This window comes from Myxocyprinus asiaticus, chromosome 25 (assembly GCF_019703515.2).
Source record: "Myxocyprinus asiaticus isolate MX2 ecotype Aquarium Trade chromosome 25, UBuf_Myxa_2, whole genome shotgun sequence".
NCBI lineage: Eukaryota > Metazoa > Chordata > Actinopteri > Cypriniformes > Catostomidae > Myxocyprinus > Myxocyprinus asiaticus.
The window spans coordinates 40,414,513-40,438,670 of record NC_059368.1 but is presented as its reverse complement, the minus strand read 5'-3'; the positions used below and the strand labels follow the sequence as shown (position 1 = coordinate 40,438,670).

Here is a 24,158-nt window from a genome sequence, read left to right as displayed (position 1 = left end):
AATAGCACTAGAAGAAAAATGCAACTGCGATCAGATGATAAGAGTAATTTGTACTTTTGATGTTTTGATAAGTTTTGTTAGAGGATTGAAGTTGCACGTACAGAATAATTTTAGACACTCCCTGCGTCCGAAACCACATACTGTCACAGTATGTACTGTATTTGATGAGAAACACACTTCTCGGCCGGTAAAACAGTATGCTCTTTAAGTATGCGAGAGGCAGTATGAATAGAATTCGGACATACTAACATCCGGGAACGTACGCATGGTCCCGTGACCAGAATATATGACGTGACAACAACAGCCGTGAAAATAATCCACTCAAGTTCGGTTAAACAAGCGCCATTAAGCACAATGAGCAACGTTCTTTGTGTATAAAGCACTTACTGTTGAAAACAGCCTTCTGTCCCGCGGTTCTCCACCATTTGTTTTAAATCCAGTGTTTGAACGTGATGTCTCATCAGCTCCCAATTAATTGTGGGATAGGAAAGTGTTCAACCGATCCACACTTCGGATTCCTGCCGGAAATAGTAGGTCATCCGGTCATTTCTCGCTTACTGTCTTATGAATACTATGGATTCGGACATACTACTCCACTGGCATACTGTTTTTGGTATACTATATTGTAGGGAGGTATAGATATTCGGACGCAGTGACTGTCTTCTGAGGTGCTGTGGCAGACGGATGCATAATTCCGATTTTGTTTCTGATTATTTCGATTTTATCAGTAAAGAAATGTATAAAGTCATAACTACTGTGCTGCAATGTAATATCTGGTTCAGTTTTATTCCTCAACAATTTAGCAACAGTACTGAATAAACACCTAGGATTGTTGTGGTTATTTTCTATGAGTGTGCTCAAATAAGCAGACTTGGTAGGTTTTAGAGCCTGTCTGTAGCTTGAGACACTCCTTCCATGCACTGTGAAATACCTCTAATTTTGTACTCTTCCACTTGCCCTCTATTTTCCGAGCTGCTCTCTTAAAGAGCCCATATTATGCTCATTTACAGGTTCATAATTTTATTTTGGGGGTCTACTAGAATAGGTTTACATGCTTTAATGTTCCAAAAACACATTATGTTGTGACTAAACAAAATCCAAAATAAATCAAAACTGTGTTATATTTTAGCATCTTCAAGGTAGTCACCCTTTGCCTAGAATTTGCAGACATGTACTCTTGACATTTTCTCAACCAAATTCTTGAGGTATCACCCTGGGATGCTTTTTAAACAGTATTGAAGGAGTTCCCATCTATGTTGGGCACTTATTGGCTGCTTTTCTTTATTATTTGGTCCAAGTCATCAAATTCAAAAACTTTTTTTTATTTATTTAATTTTAGTGGCACAATAATATTTTTGTCTACAAAACAAATTCAAACATTTAAGCATACGCCTTCGGATCAAAAGATTTTTAAGATCATGAGAAACATTTCAGTCAAGTGTTTCAAAACTTTTGACTGGTAGTGTATTTTTTTATGTTGTTTGCTCATCTGCAATATGTCAAAAAGACGTTTCCTCTCGGATGTCAAAAAGATATTCAGTAGATGTCTTTGAGACATTTATGATTAAGAATGTTTGTAAATCTGATCTTTTTAAGACTTTTAGAAGATGTAATTTAGAATGTGATGCTTTCCAGATGAAAAGATCTAAAACTGATATCTCGGAGACACGTGTGCTATCTGGGTTCGTTTCATTGCAGATGTAAGTTGTAATAATATATTTATTATGTTGATGGCTTGTTTATCGGATGCGTTTGAAAATAGGTGATTATAAAAGCGCTTCACTGGGGATCGACGCTTTCATCTCTCGGCACACAGTAGAAAGGTGAACTTAAAGGTAATTTTTTGGAGTAAGTCGTCTTGGAATTACACTGAGACACAGTGGTGTGGATGCAGCATCATTCAAAGCAATCGTTTTTTGTTACCGGTGCAATTGTAGAAAATCTCTGAAAGTGTCCAGTAACAGGGCAGTTACTGAGATTAAGCGAGTCGTTTTCAGATGGTCATGTGATTCTAACATGGCAGTCGAATAAAAGAGCTTTTATAAGGTTACTGATATGACTGCAGTCTTCATCTACTGTATGCTCAGATTTTTTTAAACATACTTTATGTTTTCAAATTACAACAAATTTCTTTAGGAGTGAAACTTTTAAATGAGAAAAAAAATTACTGAGTACACCTTTAAAACAAAACAACAACAACAACAGCAACAACATCCTCACAATCCTAAAACTGGATTATTTGAATAAACAAGGTTTTATTCAACAAGTTTTTCATTCTTCTAAAACATTGTCAGTGCATTGGTGAAATCTTACTGTGTTGTTTATTTCTAGTCATATTTTCCTCAACAATGTTTGAAGTAAAATTGTTAAAATTATCCTCATAATCCTGTCTTTGTAAACGGAATCAAATAACAACTCAAACATTTTTGTTTGTAATTTCATTGATGAGATTAGCAACACGTTCTGGACATTTATTCAGTGCAGCTGGAAACATATAACTCGCAAAGAATTAAAAGCACCTATAATTGAAAAACTTCCAGCAAGGATAGGACTGAACTATTTAATTATTTTCAGCTGTTTAGTGATATTTAGTTGTTTTGAATATTGGATTTTAACAATATTAACAGAATCTGACATTTAGAATATTTTTAGTCCTTGACGTGAACATGTTACTGATGTATGAGATGGGCTACAGTCATCTCTAACAGACAGAAATGTAAAAAAAGAACAATGCAAAAAGGTTTGTTAAAGTATTTTGTGATATTTCACAAGAGTTTAATTTTTATTTCTTGTTCAATGACACACTTTTTAAAGTTTGATGCACAATAAATGCGTAATTTGCGCGCACTCCCTCCCCCGCCCTTCAACCATCATATAACACCATTTCCTCCGGATGGCCCATGTGGTCTATATAATGTAGCAAGAGCAAAAGATGACAGCGAGAGATATCTAAATTTGTTTTATTATTATTATTATTTATACAATGATTATTTTTATTATGTTACGATATCACATTAAGCATTATCACTTCAAAATAAATAAACTTGTATCCAGTCCTCTGAGTAACACCAAAAACATCACTGTAAATTGTAGCAACTCCTCCTCCTCGACCCTTCAGGCAAGGCTCATGTTTATAACAAAAACCTGGGGGAGTAGACTCATTTAAACCAATATATTAATCTGGTTTAAGCCAGTTTTCAGTTAAACAGAGGGAATCCAAACTGTGATCTGTAATAATTTCATTTACAGTTAGTGCTTTGGATGAACGTGATCTAATGTTTGGTAGCCCTACCTTTATATGATGGTTGTTTTTATTTATTTATTTATTTTTGTTATTTTCAAGTTTGACATTAATACAAAAAAATTCTAAATGACTTAATGTGATTTTTGTGTTTGGCAGTTTGCAGAACAGACACAGTCTCTATATGATATTTAGGTGATACAGTCTCTATGTGTTGTAGTTTATATGACCTGTGTGACATCTCAAGGCAGCTTGCACATGGATGGTCTGTCTGCTTCCTGACCCCAGTTAGTCAAACACTATCACTATTAATACTTTGAGCTAAGTTGATAGAGAGAAGAGTGGCACCTTATCTGGAGGGATGGAGTCTGTCTCTCTTTTGCAGGTCAGGTCTACCACAAAAATTCCTCTAATTGTCTATAAATCCTATGCTATTCTCTGGACACCACTCAGACATCCAGCCATTCATTGACAATAATCTACTATAAACCTCATTGCCACGACGAGCAGGGAGGGGGCCAGAGCATATTACAGTGTAATTTTTGCAAGTTCATCTCTTTAACATTATTTATAATGATCTCCTACTGGCGAAGCCAGACACCGTTAGTGCCGACATGAAAAACAATTTTAGAAAATCTATGTTTAGCATTAGCTAGCACTTTTAAATTTGATCTGATGTCAGATGCTCTGGCTCCCGGAAGGCATTTTACAATGGTGGCTGGTGTCTCTATTTCCATGTTCTTTACAATAGAATCACTTACAACCTGGGCGCTTTTAACAGGCTTCTGGTTGCATCACTGAGTAGGGAGAACTTATTGGAAACTCTAACAGGAACGTGAGAGTGGTGCCACCAAGACGTCACTCAACTGCCCTGCTGTGGGGGCTCTACAACCGGAACCTAAGTGTGTGTTGCTCGCTGTACTGCCCTCATCCAAAACTATACCTACCGACTTCTCTTTCTCATGTGTCTCTAACACATTAATATTCTCCTTCAGCCTAACTAATTCCTTTCATTTAAGTTTATTTCAATTGAAAATAAATTAAAACTGTTCTTGTCAAGCAATTTCATGGGGTCTTTCAGTTGATTTTGAACCTGGAACATTCATTTAAAAGCCTTATTCTGACATACATCAGAGGTGAATTACTGATGAATTGGTCTCTGGTCTGTTCTAATATGTTTCTCAGATGCAGCTAATGGTCCAAGTGGTCCTGGCTATAGACCGCCACCCAGAACCAGAGAGGTGGTCATTAACGGTCAGACGGTCAAGCTGAAATACTGCTTCACATGCAAGATTTTTAGACCACCACGGGCATCACACTGCAGCCTGTGTGACAATTGCGTGGGTAAGCGTATGTGTGTGTGTGTTTATTTATTTTAGTCAGCATCATGGAAAGTTGTTCTAATGTCTCGTTTTGCTGGATTTGGATTTCTCCACAGAGAGATTCGATCATCACTGCCCGTGGGTGGGGAACTGCGTAGGGAGGAGGAACTATCGCTTCTTCTACCTGTTCATCCTCTCACTCTCCTTCCTCACTCTCTTTATCTTCGCCTTTGTCATCACACACGTAATACTGAGTAAGAGTGCTGACTGCCTAGTTCCTTATATAACATCACCCTTCAGACTCAAAACACATGTCAAATTTTATGCTTTTAAGCCCCCTTTTCAGCAAAAATACTTTGTCACTGAATCCCCGTTTACAATAGCAGCGATTTTATCGCTTGAGGTTGTAAGTTGCTGTACTGTTGGTCATTATTGATGGTCGACCAGCTTCATTTGCTGGTTTACTAAGCTGGTCATTTTTTTAAGTTGGAAGAAAACAGTATTTTACAATCAAAAAAATTGTATTTACCATAAAAAAGCTTGGATTTACCAAAGTTCTCCTTTAAGACGTAATACTGGTGCTTCATCTCTGTAATATATGTTACGGGGTCCCACCATTGATCAGCTTCTCCTCTCTGCTCTAGACTGGCAGGAGAAAGCCGTGAGTGTGCTGACAAAGCAGTTTTCTCCCTGGGGGGGATGTGATGGAGTGGCCATAAGTCTGAGCTCCTCATTGTTTACCGCTCCGGACCGATCAATCTGAGGTTGCAGTAGTGACAAATGGCTCCTGTAAGAAGTTTATTGGACAGGGCACAGTCAGCATAGATTTATTTACCCACGAATCTCTCCTCAAATGCCCTCTGGAAACCATTAGGTGTAAAACACAGCAGCTGACTCTGAAGCAGTGCATAGAGGTGATAGCATATACAGTGTGTCCAGACAGTGTGTCTCTGCCTCCTCAGGGTGGAAGTTTTACATCAGTGGTTCTCAGCTGGTTTTGCTCAGATTTTACCTTGTTTCAAGTGGGGACCCAACACAGTGCCAAAATTGTTTGTCATTCAAAAGTATTATTTGGTTATTGGTTTCTAAATATATTTTTATTGTCCTTTTTTGTAAGTAAACCTGTTTTTAATTTAGTCTCAATTATATATTATTTGGCTAGCTTCTGCCAAGTGACCGATGAATTTGTGCCAAAATTCTGTAGTTTGATTGGATGCAGTGCTTTTCACATCATAATTATGACGTGATGTGAGTTTAAGTGATTTAAAATTCATATTCCATTCTCTCTTTTTCACTTCCTGGCAAACACAGGAAGGACTTGAGCACCAATGCAACAAAATTTTAGCACAATAGGTGTGTATTTGGTGCTTTATGTATGCATTTCAGCATTCGTGTGCAGCCACAAGAGATTGTAATTTTGTTAAAGCCTGTCGGTTCATAAGCTGGCTAATTAATGAGTTGCCAGCTTGTGACGTTGAAAGGGGCGTGTTGACATGAAAGATGATGGAAGCAATGATTGTTTTAGAATTATATTAGCAAATTAATAGCAAAATAATTTAAATGTCAGTGCTTTGTTTAAATTAATTCATTTGTTCAATTATGACAGATCTTATAGTCAACTAATGTAAGGCTAATGACACCCTTCACAGTTTGTTTTATTCAAATTAATAATTTGCTCAATACCATGTATTAACAAATCAAATAGTTTGTGAAAGTCATGTTTTCATTGTTTCACATTTCCACTTAAAGCTAATTTACAAGTAGGCCTACAACAGAAAAAAAGAGTGTTTGCCGTTATTCATTGTGTATTTGTTTTAGTTTGGCTTCTTACATATTTTGTGTTCAACTTGAATGCGTGGCATGTCCTAATAATTATTGGGCAACTCAAAAATAGGAGCTTCCCATGTGCACCTTCAAGCAGCATAAAACCAGATGTAAAAAGGACCTCTGATATTACACTATTTAGCAGCAGTAGATAATGTGGCATATTACACTGATTAGCAATAGTTGCTAATGTAGCATATTATGTTATTTAGCAATAGCTACTAATGCACCACATCATGCTGATAGCAATGCTCGCTAATGCGGCATATTACACCATTTAGCAGTATGCTAATGTGGCATATTATGCTGATTAGCAATTGTTGCTAATGCATCTTCTAGGTATTCATAATCTATGTGTAACTATACAGTTTTGAACATCTGTAGACATCTATAAGACAGCAGTTGCTTAATTTCTTATTCCAGAGACTCCTGCCTCAATATGGTGCCTGCCTTTACATTTGAGAGTTTTCATGTTATGTAACCTGTACTTTTTCTGCAGGATCCAACAGGACTGGATTTCTTAGTGCTCTCAAAGACAGCCCTGCCAGATATCCTTTCACTGAAGTGTGTCTGTGTGTGTATGTGGGTGGAAAGTGCATTATGTATCCATTTCTGGTTTTCGCACTTCTAGAACACAACTGGAGAAACGGTGAACGCCCACCCATCCTGTGTCTCTGTACCTTTCTCTTTAAGTGAAAAGAAATATGTTATTAAATACGGTCTGTGGGAAGTCTTGACAGATCTGAGACTGGCTTGAGATGGAAAAGAGTGAGACATTTGAAGAGATCTTCAATCAGTTTTTGCAAATCTGTAAACAAGTGATTTGTATTCGTCTTGCTGTCGTATTTATTAGAAGAAACCGGCTTGCTGCTCACAACTGATTATTTGCTTTCAAGCACCATTTATTGCTTCATGATAGACTCTGTTGCATAAACACGGCAACACATGCATTTTACAGGTTTCTTGTCTGTGAATCTGTGTGTTCTGTATGTAACTTCATTGTCAGGTTTGGGTTGAGAAAACGGCAGGACTCAAATGCAGAGTAGTATAATGGGCTTTTATTTAAAAAAAGCAACACAATGACAGGCTGGGCTGGAAGGGAAACCAACAGAAATCTGACTGGAAAGGAACACAACCGATAGAGACCTAACAGGGGACATAAAAACAAGCAACACCCCACAACGAACTGGCACAGGACAGAACACAAGACAAGCTTAAATAGAGGAAGGAAATAAAGAGATAACGAGGATGGCAGGTGAAACATATAAACTAATAATCAGATAGATAAAAAGTCAAACAAGAGGGCGGGGTTATCACTGAAGACAAGACAGACACAAATGCAAAAGGAAATGATAAAATACAAACAGAAAAGTCCAGGGTGGCACCGAAGGAACAGACCAGGGTGGAGCCGGTGGAACAGACCAAGGGGGAGGGAGGGGGCTTAAGGTAGGGGGTGGAATCCGGCAGCCAGGGAGGAAGCTTGGAGAAGGGGGCGGGGTTAGGTGGCCTGAGAGGAGGGTCCAGGAAGGGGGCAGGGTCCATTGGCCTGGGAGGCAGCTCAAGGTAGGGGCGGGATCAGGCGGCCTGACAGGAGGGTCCAGGAAGGGGGCTGGGTCCAGTGGCCTGGGAGGCAGCTCAAGGTAGGGGACAGAGTCAAGCAGTCTGAGAAGAGGTTCCAGGAAGGGGGCGGGGTCTGGCTGCCTGGAAGGGGGATCCAGGTAGGGAATGGGGTCTGGCGGCCTGAGAGGAGGGTCCAGGTAGAGGGTGGGGTCTGGCAGCCTGAGAGAAGACTTCAGGTAGGGGGTGAGGTAAGGCGACCTGGAAGGAGGCTTGAGGACAGGGATGAGGTCAGGCAGGGTGATGGCCGCTGGGCAGAGGTCAGGCAGGGTGGTGGGCAGGCCCTTCGACGGCCACAGGAAACTGGGCAGGCCCTTTGACTGCCACGGGGAACTGGGCAGGCCCGGCTCCTCCACCTCCTGGCGGTCAGCAACCGGCTCGGGCTGGGAGGGTGCAGCTGAGCCTTTTTTCCTTCTCATCTGCCGCTTAGGAGTCATCGTAGGTCTGGGGACTCCATCGTCAGAGGGGGCAACGATGGAACTGTCGCTCCTTGGGGGCTGTCCGTAATCGGAAGTGACCCAATGAAACCGAGGGGACAGGTAACTAACAAACCCCTCGAAAGACAAAACCCCCAGACTTCCCATCTCACAAGCACCCAGGGGACTCTCAAGGCAGGTGTTAAAAAGGTCCTTGAGAGCAGCGTCGTTGTAGTTCAGCCCGTTAGCTGTTGTGAGGAACTCACTGGCAAAAACCCTCACATCCGCCTCACCCTGACGGAGGGAATGAAGCCAGGCGAGCTGAGCTGAATGCTCTCTAATGGACCCCTGGGGGTTGGGAGATGGAAAAAGGAAGATGCCCATCGCTTCTGCGGAGTCCAAAAATGGTCAGTTCATTCTGTCAGGTTTGGGTTGAGGAAATGGCAGGTCTCAAATGCAGAGTAGCATAATGGGTTTTTGTTTATAAAAAAATATATTAAAAAAACAACCCCGAAGGGGGAAAAACAAACACAGTCCAGGGGTGACAACACAATGACGAGCTGGGATGGAACGGGGAATCAACAGAAATCTGACTGGACAAGAACACGACCGACAGAGACCTAACAGGGGACATAAAAACAAGCAACATCCCACAAGAGGAGCTTAAATAGAGGAAGGAAATAAGGAGATAACTAGGATGGCAGGTGGAACAAACTAATAATCAGACAGATAAAAAGGTAAATGAAAGGGTGGGGTTATCACTGAATACAAGCCAGTCATGAATGCACAAGGAAATGAGAAAATACAAAACCAAGTGCATTTCACATAACACGGACAAAACAAGTGTCTGGACTCAGCCACAGAGTAAATAAACCAAACCAACCAAAGTGGCTGAATCCAGACACATGACATAAAACAGACATGGAACACTTTCATGTCAGGGCTCTGCCACAAAGGGGAAAAACCCAAAACTAAGGGTAGAACCCTGGTACACATGTGTAGGTCTAGAAACATTACCAGTCAAAGGTTTGGACACACTTGACTAGATTTATGTTTCTTGTGATCTTAAAACATTTTTATCTAAAGGCTTATGCTTAAATGCTTTAAAGTAGTTTCGTAGACACATTTTGCGTTCTTTTAATGAGTGAGTTAGACTGAATAAAAAGCACAGAACAGGCGTTCAAAATGCATGTGAAATCCTTCAATACTTTTAAAAAGCATCTCTGGATGAAATTCATGAAGCTGGTTTAGACAATGACCAGAGTGTGCAGAGCTAGAATCTAGACAAAGTGTGGCTACTTTACAGAAAATAAAATAAAATAAAAAAATTGGTCACCATTTAATTCCCATACAACAATTTGTGTCATTTTATAGTTTTGATGACTTCACTATTATTATAAAATGTGGAAAACAGTAAGGAGAATGAGTAGGTGTGTCCAAACTTTTGACTCTAGTATTAGTGAACGTGAGATCATTTACTGAATCAAGTGTATCAAGTGTGCGTTAATACAAATCTAGACTTGTCTTTTCCTTGACGGTTACACTGTTCTGGAAGTGGTAGTGTGCTTTTTTTCGGTCTGGTCCATCGTTGGTCTGTCAGGGTTCCATACCTACCTGATCAGCTCCAATCAGACCACCAACGAAGATGTGAGTCTCTCTCTCTTGCTCTCTTTCTATGTTTTATTTAATAATCCATAGTCTCATAGTCCATGTTTTGTAAAAGCATAACTTTTGTTAGTGTTAAGTTTTTTTCTTCTTCCAATACACAGAAATTCATGTTACATCGATTGTAATGATCCTTTCAGTATTGTCTGACAGCATCCGTCATACAGCGTCCAAAATTAACACTTGCCAAGCACCAAATTCAAGTCAAATTTATTTTAGGAAAGGTCAATATAACTTACACATACTAAACTAATTTCAAACTTTAAATTTGAAGGTAACTATATTAGAAACTGCAACATAATACATGGGGAGCATCGTTTTTCCCTTACCGGAAATGTCACCATGTCTTCTTAAGTCTCACAAGTCGTTAGAATAAGTCTGTAGTGTAATGTGTACTGTAAATATGTGAAATCAAACCCTCATTTTATCTTTAAAAAAGCTTTTGTTGTAATTAACTTCCATCCAGAATGTGTATAAAAGGAAAACAGTCCTTTACAGAAAACACTCCTTTGTCTTTTTATTTTTTTAATTTATATAGTTTATCTGTACATTTTAATATCTACAACAAAAATGCAGGATAGTGTATCTAATACAGTGATGTTGTTGATAATACCAGCTGCCCCTTGCTGATGTTCAAGTAAGTAACATGAGTGAATCAAATCAAGTACATACAAACTGTCTATTAAATAAAACATTTGGCTCAACTTGCGTGTCCTTTAACAGCTTTTACCTCAGTGGAAAATTTACTGTAGGATATGTAGGATATGTAAATGTTTTGTGCTTCAGAACTCCATGTTGTGACACATACATTGACCAAAAGACCAAAAGTCTGAGACCATTAAAGGGATAGTTCACCCCAAAATGAAAATTCTTTCATTATTTACTCACCCTCATGATATCCCAGGTGTGTATGACTTTCTTTCTTCACCAGAACACATTTGAAGAAAAATAGAAAAATATCTTAGCTCAGTAGGTCCTTAAAATGCAAGTGGATGGTTATCCGATTTTTGAAGCTCCAGAATTCACAGACAGTCAGCATAAACTTCATCGATACAACTCCAGCTGTTAAATTAATGTCTTCTAAAGCGATATGATCGCTTTTGGTGTGAAAAAGATCAGTATTTAAGTACTTGTTAACTCTAAATCATTGCTTCTGGTAAGCGTCATGAGAGGGTGGATCACGTGGTCGTTGCCATGATACAGAGGTAATCTCACATTCTCCTCTCGGTTGAGACATCCAAGATGAGCAAACAAACGCACCATTGTGAGTAAAGAAACGGATGAATACAGATCTAACCCCCCCCCCCCCCCAAGCCACTGTAAAGCGTTCCTCACTTGTAAACAGCGCTGCTCTTCCAGCTGTGACTCAAGTGCGTCAGTTCTCATTTGTTTCAAATGCCAATGCGATTACGGCACACGCGCGTACCACTTCTGACCAGAAGCATGATTTAGAGTTAAAGTACTTCAATATTTATCTTTTTCACACCAAAAGCGATCGCATTGCTTTAGATTATTGCTGTGAGTTTTGTAGCTTCAAAAGAGAAATCTCCATTCACTTGTATTTACATTTATTCATTTGGCGGATGCTTTTATCCAAAGCGACTTACAAAAGAGGAATACATTGTAAGTGAACCATCTTAAGGAAACAGTGGTACGAAAAGTGCTGCATTACAAAGTTTCACTAGCATCAGAATAGTAGTATTCAAGACAGATTAAAGTGCAACTGGTTAAGTGTTCATGGACAAGATGTTTTTTTTGGGAAGGTCATTCCACCAACGTGGTACGATGAAACAAAGTCCGGGAAAGTGTTTTTGGTATTAGTTCAACAAGGTGCCGTTCCTTAGCCGACCGCAGACTTCTGGTGGGAACGTAGCATACGAAATTATGTTAGGTATGCTGGAGCAGACCCAGTGACTGTTCTGTATGCCAGCATCAGAGCCTTAAATTTGATACGTGCATCAACCGGCAGCCAGTGAAGAGAGACAAGGAGTGGTGTAACATGCGCTCTCTTTGGTTCATTAAAGACCAGACATGTTGCTGCATTCTGGATCATTTGCAGGGGAGGCCTGCAATGCGAGCGTTACAGTAGTCCAGTCTAGTTATGACAAGTGACTGAACAAGAAGTTGTGTGGCATGTTCAGAGAGGAAGGGTCTTATCTTCCTGATGTTGTAGTGTAAATCTACGTGATCATGCTGTCTTTGAGATGTGGTCTGTGAAGTTTAGTTGGTTATTGATGGTTACCCCTAGATCTTTGACCGTTTTGGAAGGCGTTACTGTAGTTGAACCCAGCTGCACGTTGATGTTGTGTTCCAACAGCAGGGTTGCCTGGAAAGACAAGGAGCTCAGTATTGTCTGGGTTAAGTTGCAGGTGGTGTTCCTTCATCTTCATTTTAAGGACCTACTGAGCTGAGATATTTTCTATTTTTCTTCAAATGTGTTCTGGTTGAGAAAGAAAGTCATGCACACATGGGATATCATGAGGGTGAGTAAATAATGAGAGAATTTTCATTTTTGGGTGAACTATCCATTTAATAAAAAATAAAATGCTTCTGTTTTGCCTTTCTAACAGCATTACAACTATAGTGAAGAGTTGAATTCAAAATATCACATTCAGAATTCAGAATGTCTTTGTATTTGTTATGTCTCCCTTTTGCTTTAATGACTTTATGCACTCAAGCCTGCATGACTCCACAAGTTTGTGCAAATTGGCAGGTGTGGCAAAAAATTACTATTGGACCCTGCATATAAAAATCTTATTCAAATCTGTCCCTCTGGGTATTAGACTAGAAACCAAGATCAAAAGAGACCCTTGAACAAGTTTAAACAGTAGTTACAAGAAGACAGTTAATGTGCACTTCAAAAGACCTTTTTCCTTTTTTTGAAACAGCTACAGTATTTCTCGCCTTAAAGGTGCACTCAGTATTAACACTGACAGCCAGGAACATGGATGGAGCATCATTCAAACACAATAGATTTCAGTTACAGATGCCATTGTAAAAATTCACTATTCACAGTCAGCCAGGATTCATTCATGAGTGAAAGTGTCCAATAACAGGGCAATTATTGAGATTAAGTGAGTAGTATTTTATCATGTGATCTAACATGGCAGCCCCCATAAGGGACCATCTCCATGAAGAAAACAGCTTTTATAAGGTTACTGATATGGCTGGGGTCTTTATTTCATGTGAGTGCTGACGATTTTATATGTTTCAAAATTACAGTTAATTTCTTCAGGAGTAAATCTTTTGCACTTTAATGCCAAGTATGAAACAAAAGATAATGAACCCAAAACATCATACTGTTGTATCAGTGTCTGGGTTTAGTCTGGCAGGTTGTCGGCTCTGTCTCTCTCAGTATCTGTGTATCTGCTCTGATGCTGGCAGCCTGTCCCTCTTAGCTAATGTAGTTCTCAACAGTCATGTTGCTGTTTCAGATCAAAGGTTCATGGTCATCCAAACGAGGCAAAGGCAACTACAACCCCTACAGTTATGGCAACTTCATCACCAACTGCTGCGCTGCACTCTGCGGGCCTCTACCACCGAGGTGAGTGCAAGACCCCTCTCTGTTTTTTGTTTTTTTTGTGTCTCTGGCTGCATTTGAAATGAAATACTAGAGTACTGCATACTGTGCAGTATATAGTGTATAATTAATTTATTTGTTTAGGGACAGTACAAAGACATGATTTCAGAACAAAGACTAAAAAAGATGCATTGTACATAGAGATTATAGCACATGCTATAGCCACTGGGATATTCTCTCCAGTTGAGCATTTAAGATTTCTGCTACCTTGGCAGGTGGTTTAGCTAATGTATGAAAAACAGTGCCATAAACCTAAAGCTGACATTTAATATCTGGGCAACAACTTGGCATATCAGGTCAATAAACACTGCTCCCATGACACCCCTGATCTAAAGAACACCTTACATTTTCCAAAAAGTAGCAATTTGCAGTTTCCTTAGAATGTTGAGACCTAAAACCAAACTGATGTGGATGTAGGAGATTATTACTCTCTAAGTATTTAATGAGTTATTCTGCCACTACCTTCTCTAAGACCTTTGACAAAATGGATAAAATCAATATTGGGCGATAATTAGAGACCAAATTGGAGTCCGCTAGGGTTATCACGTTTCCATAATCATATCTTACGATACTATACCAGCTAAAGTATCACGATACCGCACAATAGTGTGTTAATTCTTAACACAGTTTGTCACAGCAAAGGTGGTTCTTAGAAATTCCTCTTGTTGCTCCGGAAGTGGTGAAAATAACTGATGGATGAACAGGGAGAAGGCTCAAATGGACTAACTTGTTACCTAATATATTCTTAGTTTAATAATAAAATAAAATAAAAAGTTTTTCGCAGCATCAAAACAGCCAGTTCAAAAGGCAGCGTCTTTAAACATTTATTCCATTATTTCTGTGATTATGTGAAAGTTGGTAACATAAAAATAAAGATATTTTAACATTGAAATGACTGTTTTGAGCAGCTGTTTCATTATTATAACCGCTTCAGCCCCGGTCTCCTGGTAAACAGCAGCGTAAATGCAGATTACACACACACCGGTTTGATCGCACGCCTCAGGGACGTGATCTAATCATAAGTGTGAACTTAGTGAAGTTACTGCCATCATGCATTTGTAATTGGAAAAAAAATTAAATGAGTGCAACGTTCGATTTTTCAGAGTTACTACCGTAATACTAGCGTATTAACGGTACTATAGTTAAAAAAAAAATACTGTGGCACCACCAGTATTTTGAAGCTTTAGTATCATGATACTACCATAGCACTGGTCTACCGTGCAACCCTAGAGTCCTCTGATTTACAAATAGGAGTAATGACAGCTTTTTTCCAAATTATTGGGAATTCACTTTCTGTAATTGATACATTTATTTAGTGAGATAATGGAGCTGTCAATTAAGAGCTGTATTTTTTAATAAAATTAATATCCAAATTGTAAATTTATTTGACAGTTTCTTTTTGATTTCACTTATTTTAATTTCGTCAGTTTCCATAATACAAAAGGAGTTTGGTAACTCTTTCCCACTCTTGTTTATTAACAATACTAGTTTAAAATTTTGAGCCAATTCTTCTGCTGAGCCTATAAAATATGTATTAAATTAATGTGCAATAATGCCTTTGTTATGAACAACCTTTTCCTTTATTTTCTTGGGCATGGATTATGATAATTATGAATGAACGTGCACGCACCACCAATTTACGAACGTTTGGAATTCACTAACATACACACATTTTACAAACAAATTTGGGATGTATGCAGCGTTTGTGTATCTGGAGGAAAGTTCCATTTTATGCATAAACTACTCCCAATTTACTAATATATTTACGAAAGTTTCATAAATGAGACCCATTGTGTCCAAAGATGAGATCCATTTTTCATTGAATCATGTCTTTATAGTCAGTTGTTGACCAAAAACAAGACACATGGAACACGGACACGTAAACACGTGGAACACATGCAATTTATATATTTTTAAAAAGCTAAAATGTGACCAAAATAATGAAAAATGAATATACATATAAAAAAAGTTATCTATATAAATCTATATTTTCCCAATGTACCAAGTTAGATGGTCTCCTCAGTGCTAGCGCTGGCACGGAAAGGCTGTTCCATATTGTATAGCATCTAAGCGCGTTCAGCAGGAGACGCGGATACATACATGGAGACAGCGCGCAACAGCAAAAGCGAAAGCTGTCGGGGCAGCGCACGTTCATGGAAGAACGGTCCCTTTTGACAATGCTTTTTTGGAGTGTTCCAGTTTTGTTTCCTCATATGTCATCCAAGTATTGGGCAATAGAATGCTTTTATGGTCGGAGATAGGAGGTATCAAGAAGGAACATTCCACAACTGACTTTAAATGGAACGCAGCATAAAATGCATAGTATGTAAAACAGTGTGAAGCATGCAAAAATAAATGTTTCAGTGCTGTATTGTTGTCACATAATCTCAGCAACATCCAGTTATAATCTTGGAAATAACAATGCAAAACTAATTTTACATTTTTTTCCAAACATTTCCTTATTGCAATTGTATATAAACAAATAACATAAAGGCAGACCAACATTAACAACATCACATCTTTCAGTGCACAAGTACAGAAAAGTATTGCATTTAGAATATTGGGTTTAGAATGAGAGATAGGCCTATAGATGGGATAAATTTAGCGTTTTTAATCCAATTTCGTGTAAGTGCTGTAACTTTTGGCAGTCCATCAAATGATAAGTCAAGAAAGATATCTGTACTATGTTTACTAGATTTTTACATTGTGCTTGCCCTTCCGCCACAGTGCTTAGTGGTTTTTAGCATGTTGCTATGTGTTTGCAAGAGTATTTTGGGTATTGCTTGCTTGCTAAAGTGAAAAGAGTCTACCATCAAGTCTTTATGATATTCTGGTCTCTTGATATGTCTCGGGTTCCTTCTTTAATGTAATCCTGACAGATTTTTTTTTTCCCGTTTTGTTGTCTGCAAGGCGAAAATTGAAAGTCAGCATGCCGCATGATCAATCATTCATTAATTTATGTCCGTAGCACAAACAGTGCAGGACGAAATACATGCCAAAGTTTAATATTTAATATAATAAGAGGATCTGTTAGAGGTTTGTTCAAATACTTAACCCTAAGTATAAGCAAAAATAATGCCTTTGCAAGCACCACTAAAAATCATGGTTAATATCTTTCCCGGTTGATTTATCACACTGGAAATGGAAGGTGAAGTTGAGCTCATTGCATTGTGTGATACAGTATATTGTATATTGCACGTTTTGGCAAATGTAATAAGTCCTTTGGGTAAGTTCATACAGAAAATTGGCATATTGTATTTTGCAAAAATATTATAAGTTGTTTAGTAGGATGCCATTCTGAACATAGCCATTGTCTCTCTTTGTTTCCTATTCTACATCCCTACAAAGCCTTGTGCCTCATTCATCATTCATATCTCTCTATCAGATAATTTAATTCCAATTTCAAGGAAAAGATGTTCATCAACTTCCTCAGAAAATCATTAACCTGGCGCGATATCAGCCCAAGGATTCATGCTGATCTTGTAAAAAGAATGATGACTTCAGCAGGATTCTGACACATTCATTTGAATATGAGGGGCAACAACCAATCAGCATTCTCACTCCAGGAAGAGTGATCATCTTAGATAACCGAGGAACATTCCTGAATTGGATCAGATGGCGTGTTGGTGTGTGAGGAGGCTTGCTGACGTCAAAACCTGCTTACACACCCACACAAGAGTTCCGCACGCCATTAATGACTTTCGTATGGAGCCAGGAATATGAAGCACAAGTGGGCACAGCCTCGCTGCCTGCCATCTGCTCTGTGTGTGGGCATGTTGCGTTGGAGGAGGACTCCACACAAACTATGTTTCAAAACCTAGTGGGCTGCCTTGTTGTCTACTGTCTATCTCATAAGACAACATCCTAACTAAAATGGTACCTCATAAGTGACTGATGTGAAATGCTTTCTATATTAACATAAAAAAGTACTTCATATGATGAAGTCAAAATTTATTGGTTTGACTTAAAGGGATAGTTCACCCAAAAATGAAAATTCTCTCATCATTTACTCACCCTCATGCCATCCCAGATGTGTATGACTTTCTTCTGCAGAATACAAACAAAGATTTTTAGGAGAATATCTCAGCTCTGTATACAATGCAAGTATATGGTTACCAAAACTTTGAAGCTCCAAAAAAGGAGATGATGTCAGCAGTTGTTTTTGGGTGAGAACAGACCAAAATATAACTCATTTTTCACTGTACATCTTGCCATTGCAGTCTCTAGGCATGATCATGATTCATCATGAAGTCATACACATCTTAGATGGCATGAGGGTGAGTAAATGATGAGAGAATTTTTGTGTGAATTAACCCAAGACAAAAAAATAAATAAAATAAAATATTGAATAAATAAGGTTACAAATTATAAAGGAATGTTCCAGGTTCAATACAAGTTAAGCTCAGTCGACAGCATTTGTGGCATAATGTTGATCAACACAAAAATTAATGTCGACTCTTCCCTTCTTTTCTTTAAAAAAAGCAAAAATCGAGGTTACAGTGAGGCATTTACAATGGAAGTGAATGTGGCCAATTTTTGGAGGGTTTGAAAGCAGAAATGTGAAACTTATAATTTTATAAAAGCAGGTACATTAATTCTTCTGTTAAAATTACTGTTTTATTTGAGCTGAAAGTTGTAAATTGGCTATGACTTTAACACATATTTTAAGGTTTACGGATTGGCCCCCATTCACTTCCATTGTAAGTGCCTCACTGGAACCCAGATGTTTTTTTTTTTGTTGTTTTTTTTAAGAAAAGGAGGGACAAGTCAAATTCAATAAAAAAACGAAAGTTCTTGGAAAATTTTCTGCAAACTTGCCGCAAATTCACCACTGATTATCTTCACATGCAAATGAGCTTTGCGGCAAACTTACAGCAAATTGTCCATTGTTGCCAAAGATTCGCTGCATTTTCACCACTACCGGTGAAGAGCTGCAAACTTCTGGCAAACATTTGCGGCAAATCACAAGCTCGTTTGCATGTGAAAATAATTAGTGGCGAATTTGTGGCAAGTTTGCAGCTAATTTGCAAGAACTATAGATTTTTTGAAAGGGGTGCCACAAATGTTGTCGAATGAGCTGAACTTGTATTGTACCCGGAATATTCCTTTTAAGAGTTAGATCAAGTAGAAATAATAGGGAAGGGTAAAAATAAAAATTTTCAGATTAATCGCGATCTTCATTTGTATGCCGATATCGATTCTTGAAAATCGATCTTTCACTTTCACTTTATAATTTACTTCAGTTTTGGTTGTGTTGATTATTGCAATTGAATTGCATAGTTTAGGTGGTGTTGTTAGTTTTTTAAATTAATATTTTGATAATGTAACAAGTTAGAAGGTTCCCTGTATAATTACTACATTAGCTGACTGAGAATTTCTTTCATATGGAAGCAACATTATAACTGAAATAGATCCAAATTATTTCCAAAGAATCAAATCGAGAGCTAATCGGTTCAAATAAATTCAGGAAATTTATATCAATACCCAGCCTTAAGAAATAGTTACTTAAGGTAATAACTGCAGGTATTTTTTTTTTTTTTACCACTTTTTACAGTGTAAACAGCAACTCTGTGTTATACAATTAGCACTTTTTGCGATTTGAATTTGTAATATTTTTTTTTTTAAATAACGTTTTCTGCTTCTTTACATGACAAATAATAATTAAACTACAACAATAAAACATAACAGGCATTATGAATATTTTAATAATAGAAATAATAAAAAATAACAATATTATTGTTGGGTCAATTATGCAAAGCAGAATGTTTCCAAAAAGATTTGTGGAACAAGAATTTGCCATTTTGCCAAAGATTTTAGTCAAAATGATTATTGGTCTGACTCAGCACAGCTGACTTCAAACTAACCAACTCTGAGGTGAATCGCAACATTACAAACTTTGATTTGAAGCAGAGAAGTATTTGAAAATCGAACAAAAAAATAAAGGGATAAGACAGTGTATTGAACGTCTTTCATTGTAAGCATGAACTACAATCCCACAAAGCATTGCAAATTATGTAATCGAAATAAAAACTATGAAAATCTATTGATTTTAAGTTGTATAAGTATAGAAACAATACATTTTAAGCGTACTGCAAAATATTTATATAAACAAATATGTAAGTAGAGAGTATTTGGAGGCCTACTCGATTCACAGTGCTGGGTCATTGTCATAGTCGTTGCTGAGCTTGTTTGGCGTGCTCTCCAAACAGTGATTCTCTAGTGTAATTCTTCATCAGAAATTCGGCTATAAAATATTTTTTTTTTTTACAAATGAAGTTGAAATAACAAAGACTGATGATTTCAACAGGAGCATATATAAGCGATTAACAAACTCTGAGCTCAAGGTAGGTCTGTCTTTAAAGGTTTGTAAGTTATTGTTAATAATCAGTTACCCTTTGGAAACAATGAATGGGGTTTTTATATCTGTAATCCAACTGTTGTGCTCTATAGATTTTGGTCTTAGCATGTTGCTAAGCAAACCGTACAATACTGTTATAACAGCCAACACAAATATTGGGTAAAACTGTCTTTTTATCATTACTTTTCAGTATTGAATGAAATATAAGTATTTTTATTTTGTTTGCTTCGTTCACCAGTTTTACTGAGCATGCTGCAATGCATGATGGGATTGCATTTTCCATGAAGGATACATGCAATGCTGCCTTTGTATTTGGCTAAAAGAAACTTTACCTTTTGGAACAGCTTTTGCCTCAGGAGCATGCCTATGAAGCCTTCTAATGCAGTCTATGTAGGCAGCTCACTATGGTTTGGAACAGAGCCACAACAAAGTCTTTCTAGCAAGTCAGTCCACTGTCGGCCATCTTTAGAATGCTCTCGGGAGGCTATTTCCAGTCATGCCAGTGCAGCTCCTATCTACTTGAATGGGGAAAGACCGAAATCTCAAAAATGGTTGTTCAAGATTACGATCAAAGAACATATTTCAAATCAGCAATAAAATTGGAATCATAAATTTTGCTTCTTTACCTCATATTACGCTAAAACACACAATTTTCCCATCTTGTATAGCTAATGCGCATGCGCGTTAGTGAGTTGATTGACAGGCGATGTCTGTATCTAAAAGGCTTCCAATTAAAGGCTCTTTTACCTGTAAGGCGGGACTTCCTTTCTACATACGTTGACCGTTGGGCGCTAGAGCTTAAGTTTTTCCCATTCATTTAAATAGAAGTGACCCATCTCTGTTAAATAATCTCTGGCCACACACACACAGATCCTTTTCTCTCTGGCTCTCTCACCCACTATTCCTGACTCACGACTCGAATACATCATCCACTTCCTGTTTCTCTATACAGTTTGATTGACAGGAGAGGATTTGTCCAACCAGACACCCCACAGCCTGCAGCCCAGACAAATGGCACCAGTGCTTGCCCCTCCAATCAAGTCCAGAGTCACATGGTAGGACAACAAATCTCTGACCTCTCGCCAAGAGTGTATGCGTGTGTCCAGACTGCTGTAATTCAACCGTTAGAAGGTGTTTCTTTAACTATGGGTACTTTTGGCTCTGTGGTGGACTTTTAGAAAATAAACTCCCTTTAAACAACCTGGTTTATTTAAAGGGATAGTTCACCCAAAATGAAAATTATCTCATAATTTACTCACCCTCATGCCATCCCAGATGTGTATGACTTTCTTTGTTGTGCTGAACACAATCGAAGATTGTATTTCTCAGCTCTTTAGGTCCATACAATGTAAGTGAATGGGTACCAAAATCCACATACGGGCAAAATAAAAAAGTATGACAGATCAGTAGTTAAGTCCTTTTTTTACTATAAATTCTCCTCCCTGCTCAGTCAATTTCCACTTTATCATTCTCCTTCTGTTTTTGCTGATTCACATCCTTCTTTCATTTTGCCCCCTAATGGGCAGAGAGGAAAATGTATGACAAAAAATTACATAAAAATTGATCTGTTTCTCACCCACACCTATCATATAGGTGTCTGAACACATGGATTTAACCACTGGAGTCATATGGATTACTTTTATGATCCCTTTATGTGGATTTTGTAGTTTCTAAATTTTGGCACCCATTCACTTGCATTGTATGGATCTACAGAGCTGAACTATCCTTCTAAATATTCTTAATTTGTGTTCTACAGAAGAAGGAAAGTCATACACATCTGGGATGGTATGATGGTGAATAAATCATGAGAAAATGTAAATTTTTAGGTGAACTATCCCTTTAATTTGTCTACTAACAATGTCCAACATTGGGCAGACATCTCGGGGTTTTTTCTCCATGAACTGTCATGAATAAAATGTCATTTGCTATCACATCTCAAATCACCATTCAATCTGTGGCGGAAATGACATTTTTTGAACAGTTTTGGAATAAAATGGCCCACTATTTTGTCATGCTATGGTAAATTTCATACCTTGTATTTTAAGTATCCTAAATACACACAATTAAACAATACTTTTTGCTTAATTTGGCAAAATTACAGCTTGATGATTGTTTCTTTCACTGTTTGTTTAGATTTTCATAGATTAAAAAACTTGTTTCATATTTTAAGATGGAAAGTCTGGGACAATGGTAAAACAATCAAATCTTTAAAGAACAGCATTTTAAAAAAGCAGCTTAAATAAAAATTATTGTGAAGACATGGTAAAACGTTTCCAAAACAGTTTTAATGTGACATTCATTTATCAAAAGTGTTAGATTGAATAAAAATCAACCCTGGAACATAACAGTGCCTGTAGTTGAAGAAGCACACAATAATGGAGGCATTTATGTACAAACAACTTCAAGGTTTTTAGAACAGCATAATTTAGAGTCTGTCAACATTTTATTTGAATATCAGATGTAAAAAGGCTTCTATAGTTGACATAAATCCCTGCATTAACTTTATGGGAATGTTATCTTGTTCCATGTGTGTCATGCATTGATCAGTGTGAAACACCTGCATTGTTTGCACAGACACGTGATCAGTGACTTAAGTAATTTGTTAGACACATATTGACGCAGAGTGGCAGTAATGTGAGTTTGAGACAGTGTGGGCTGGTGAGACAGCACTCATGAATACTGATGGCTCACTCTTTGCGTTCAGTTTCATCAGCCACTAATTTGATGGCAATTATTCACTCCCACCAGATTTTATTTTAAACAATGTTTGAATTATGTAAGTTTTACATTAAGCCTTTTAAAATGATGTTTCCTGGGCATAACTCCCATAACTCTGCAAAATTTCATAAAATAATACACATTTTCCTGACTATTCTTTCCATGTTTCTTTACACTTACTCTCTAAACTTCTTAACCTTCTTAAAGGTGAATTTTAAGATTTCTTTATTTTTGAAAGTTCTAAAATGTAGCCCTATATATACTTCTTTTCTTGTCAAAATGCCTTTAGTTCTTTCTTAGGAAAGAAAACAAAGCAATGTGTAACAGTAATGTTTTATTACCTTTTCAAAACAAAGACTTCCACAGTATTAAGATAGAATTGCACTAAAATAGCAACAGTTGACCCTTCACTAAGCTCCGGCCCCCTAGGTTACCCGTTGCTCGCTCTGACAAGCTTTGCAGAACTTCCCATAGGAATGAATGGGAGATTACCATGAACGGCGGAATTGACAACATTCTTACGTGGGCTGGAATGAAGAGTGATTTTTTTATTTATTTATTTATTTGTAAAAATAAATGTAAATGATTATCACTGTTACATAAAAAGAAAAAAGCTTCATTTGATGGTGATTACACATCTGATTACATTAGCTTAAGTGAACAAAACTGCTAATAACATCTCATAACACACTCACTATGATGTCATGAACTCTATTTACTATCTACTATACCTACAAATGGCTCACTTAAAGTTGTCTCTGCTTATTAAACTGGGATAGGATAAATCATTAAAATTACACACTTCACCTTTAAGTGCTACTTTTGGGCTAACCACCAAAAACTGCTTTTCTCTGACCTGCTTTTTTCAATTACATTTTGTCCTCTTAAAACTTTGGGTCTGATTTTCTTCCACCTTTCCCCTCTCTCTCTCTCTCTCTCTCTCTCTCTCTCTTTCACTCTTTCTCCCAGTGTGATCAAAACCAGTGCATTCAGAGCACCAAATTCGTTTTGCAGGCCGCCACCAACCCGCTCCTCCACAGCCAGCCCATCATTTTGGGTGGAGGACCTGCCCTGCAGGCCAAGACCTCTCTGGGAGGCCCATGTTCCACTCTGGGGCCCTCTCAGCCCTCGCTACCGTCCTCTATCCCTGGCCTGAGCTGTGGGGGAGAGCTTTTGGCTCTGCGGGACTCAGAGATCCACTGCCACCATCACCTCCACCATCAGCATTTCATCAGCCCGGAGGAAACGCCTTCCCCGCCTGCAGCGTTGCCCTGTGCCACCCATCTGGGTCACCACATTCACCCGGCACAGCTCTTTGACCCAGTCAGCCAGGACTCGCTCCATGAAGACTCTGTGCGGGGTTTGGTGAAGCTCAGCTCGGTGTGAACTGGTTTCAATGTTGTTCTGCTGAACTGGA

The 24,158-nt window shown here is 38.1% G+C and overlaps 2 protein-coding genes across 13 annotated transcripts in view; one reads left to right on the top strand and one right to left on the bottom strand.

The window, feature by feature from the left end:
- zdhhc14 (zinc finger DHHC-type palmitoyltransferase 14) overlaps positions 1-24,158 on the top strand; it is a 70,066-nt gene that overhangs the window by 33,726 nt on the left and 12,182 nt on the right. For 6 of the 9 annotated variants that reach the window (XR_007892996.1, XR_007892994.1, XR_007892995.1 and 3 more), the window contains exons 3-8: positions 4,427-4,585; positions 4,680-4,817; positions 6,887-6,935; positions 9,965-10,067; positions 13,520-13,629; positions 20,976-21,078. Coding sequence is in view for 3 of the 9 variants with exons in the window: in XM_051654815.1 (XP_051510775.1) it covers positions 4,427-4,585; positions 4,680-4,817; positions 6,887-6,935; positions 9,965-10,067; positions 13,520-13,629; positions 20,976-21,078; positions 23,711-24,127 (1,079 nt within the window). In the remaining 6 variants the exon portion in view is untranslated. Of the gene's footprint in view, positions 1-4,426; positions 4,586-4,679; positions 4,818-6,886; positions 6,936-9,964; positions 10,068-13,519; positions 13,630-20,975; positions 21,079-23,710; positions 24,128-24,158 lie in introns of those variants that run through there. The other 3 variants (XM_051654815.1, XM_051654812.1, XM_051654814.1) reach the window with 2 other exon arrangements.
- lgals8a (galectin 8a) overlaps positions 20,519-24,158 on the bottom strand; it is a 28,603-nt gene continuing 24,963 nt past the window's right edge. For 3 of the 4 annotated variants that reach the window (XM_051654865.1, XM_051654870.1, XM_051654866.1), the window contains one exon: positions 24,016-24,153. In XM_051654865.1, coding sequence (XP_051510825.1) covers positions 24,135-24,153 — 19 coding nt within the window. In that variant the 3' untranslated portion in view covers positions 24,016-24,134. Of the gene's footprint in view, positions 20,539-24,015; positions 24,154-24,158 lie in introns of those variants that run through there. The other variant, XM_051654869.1, reaches the window with a different exon arrangement.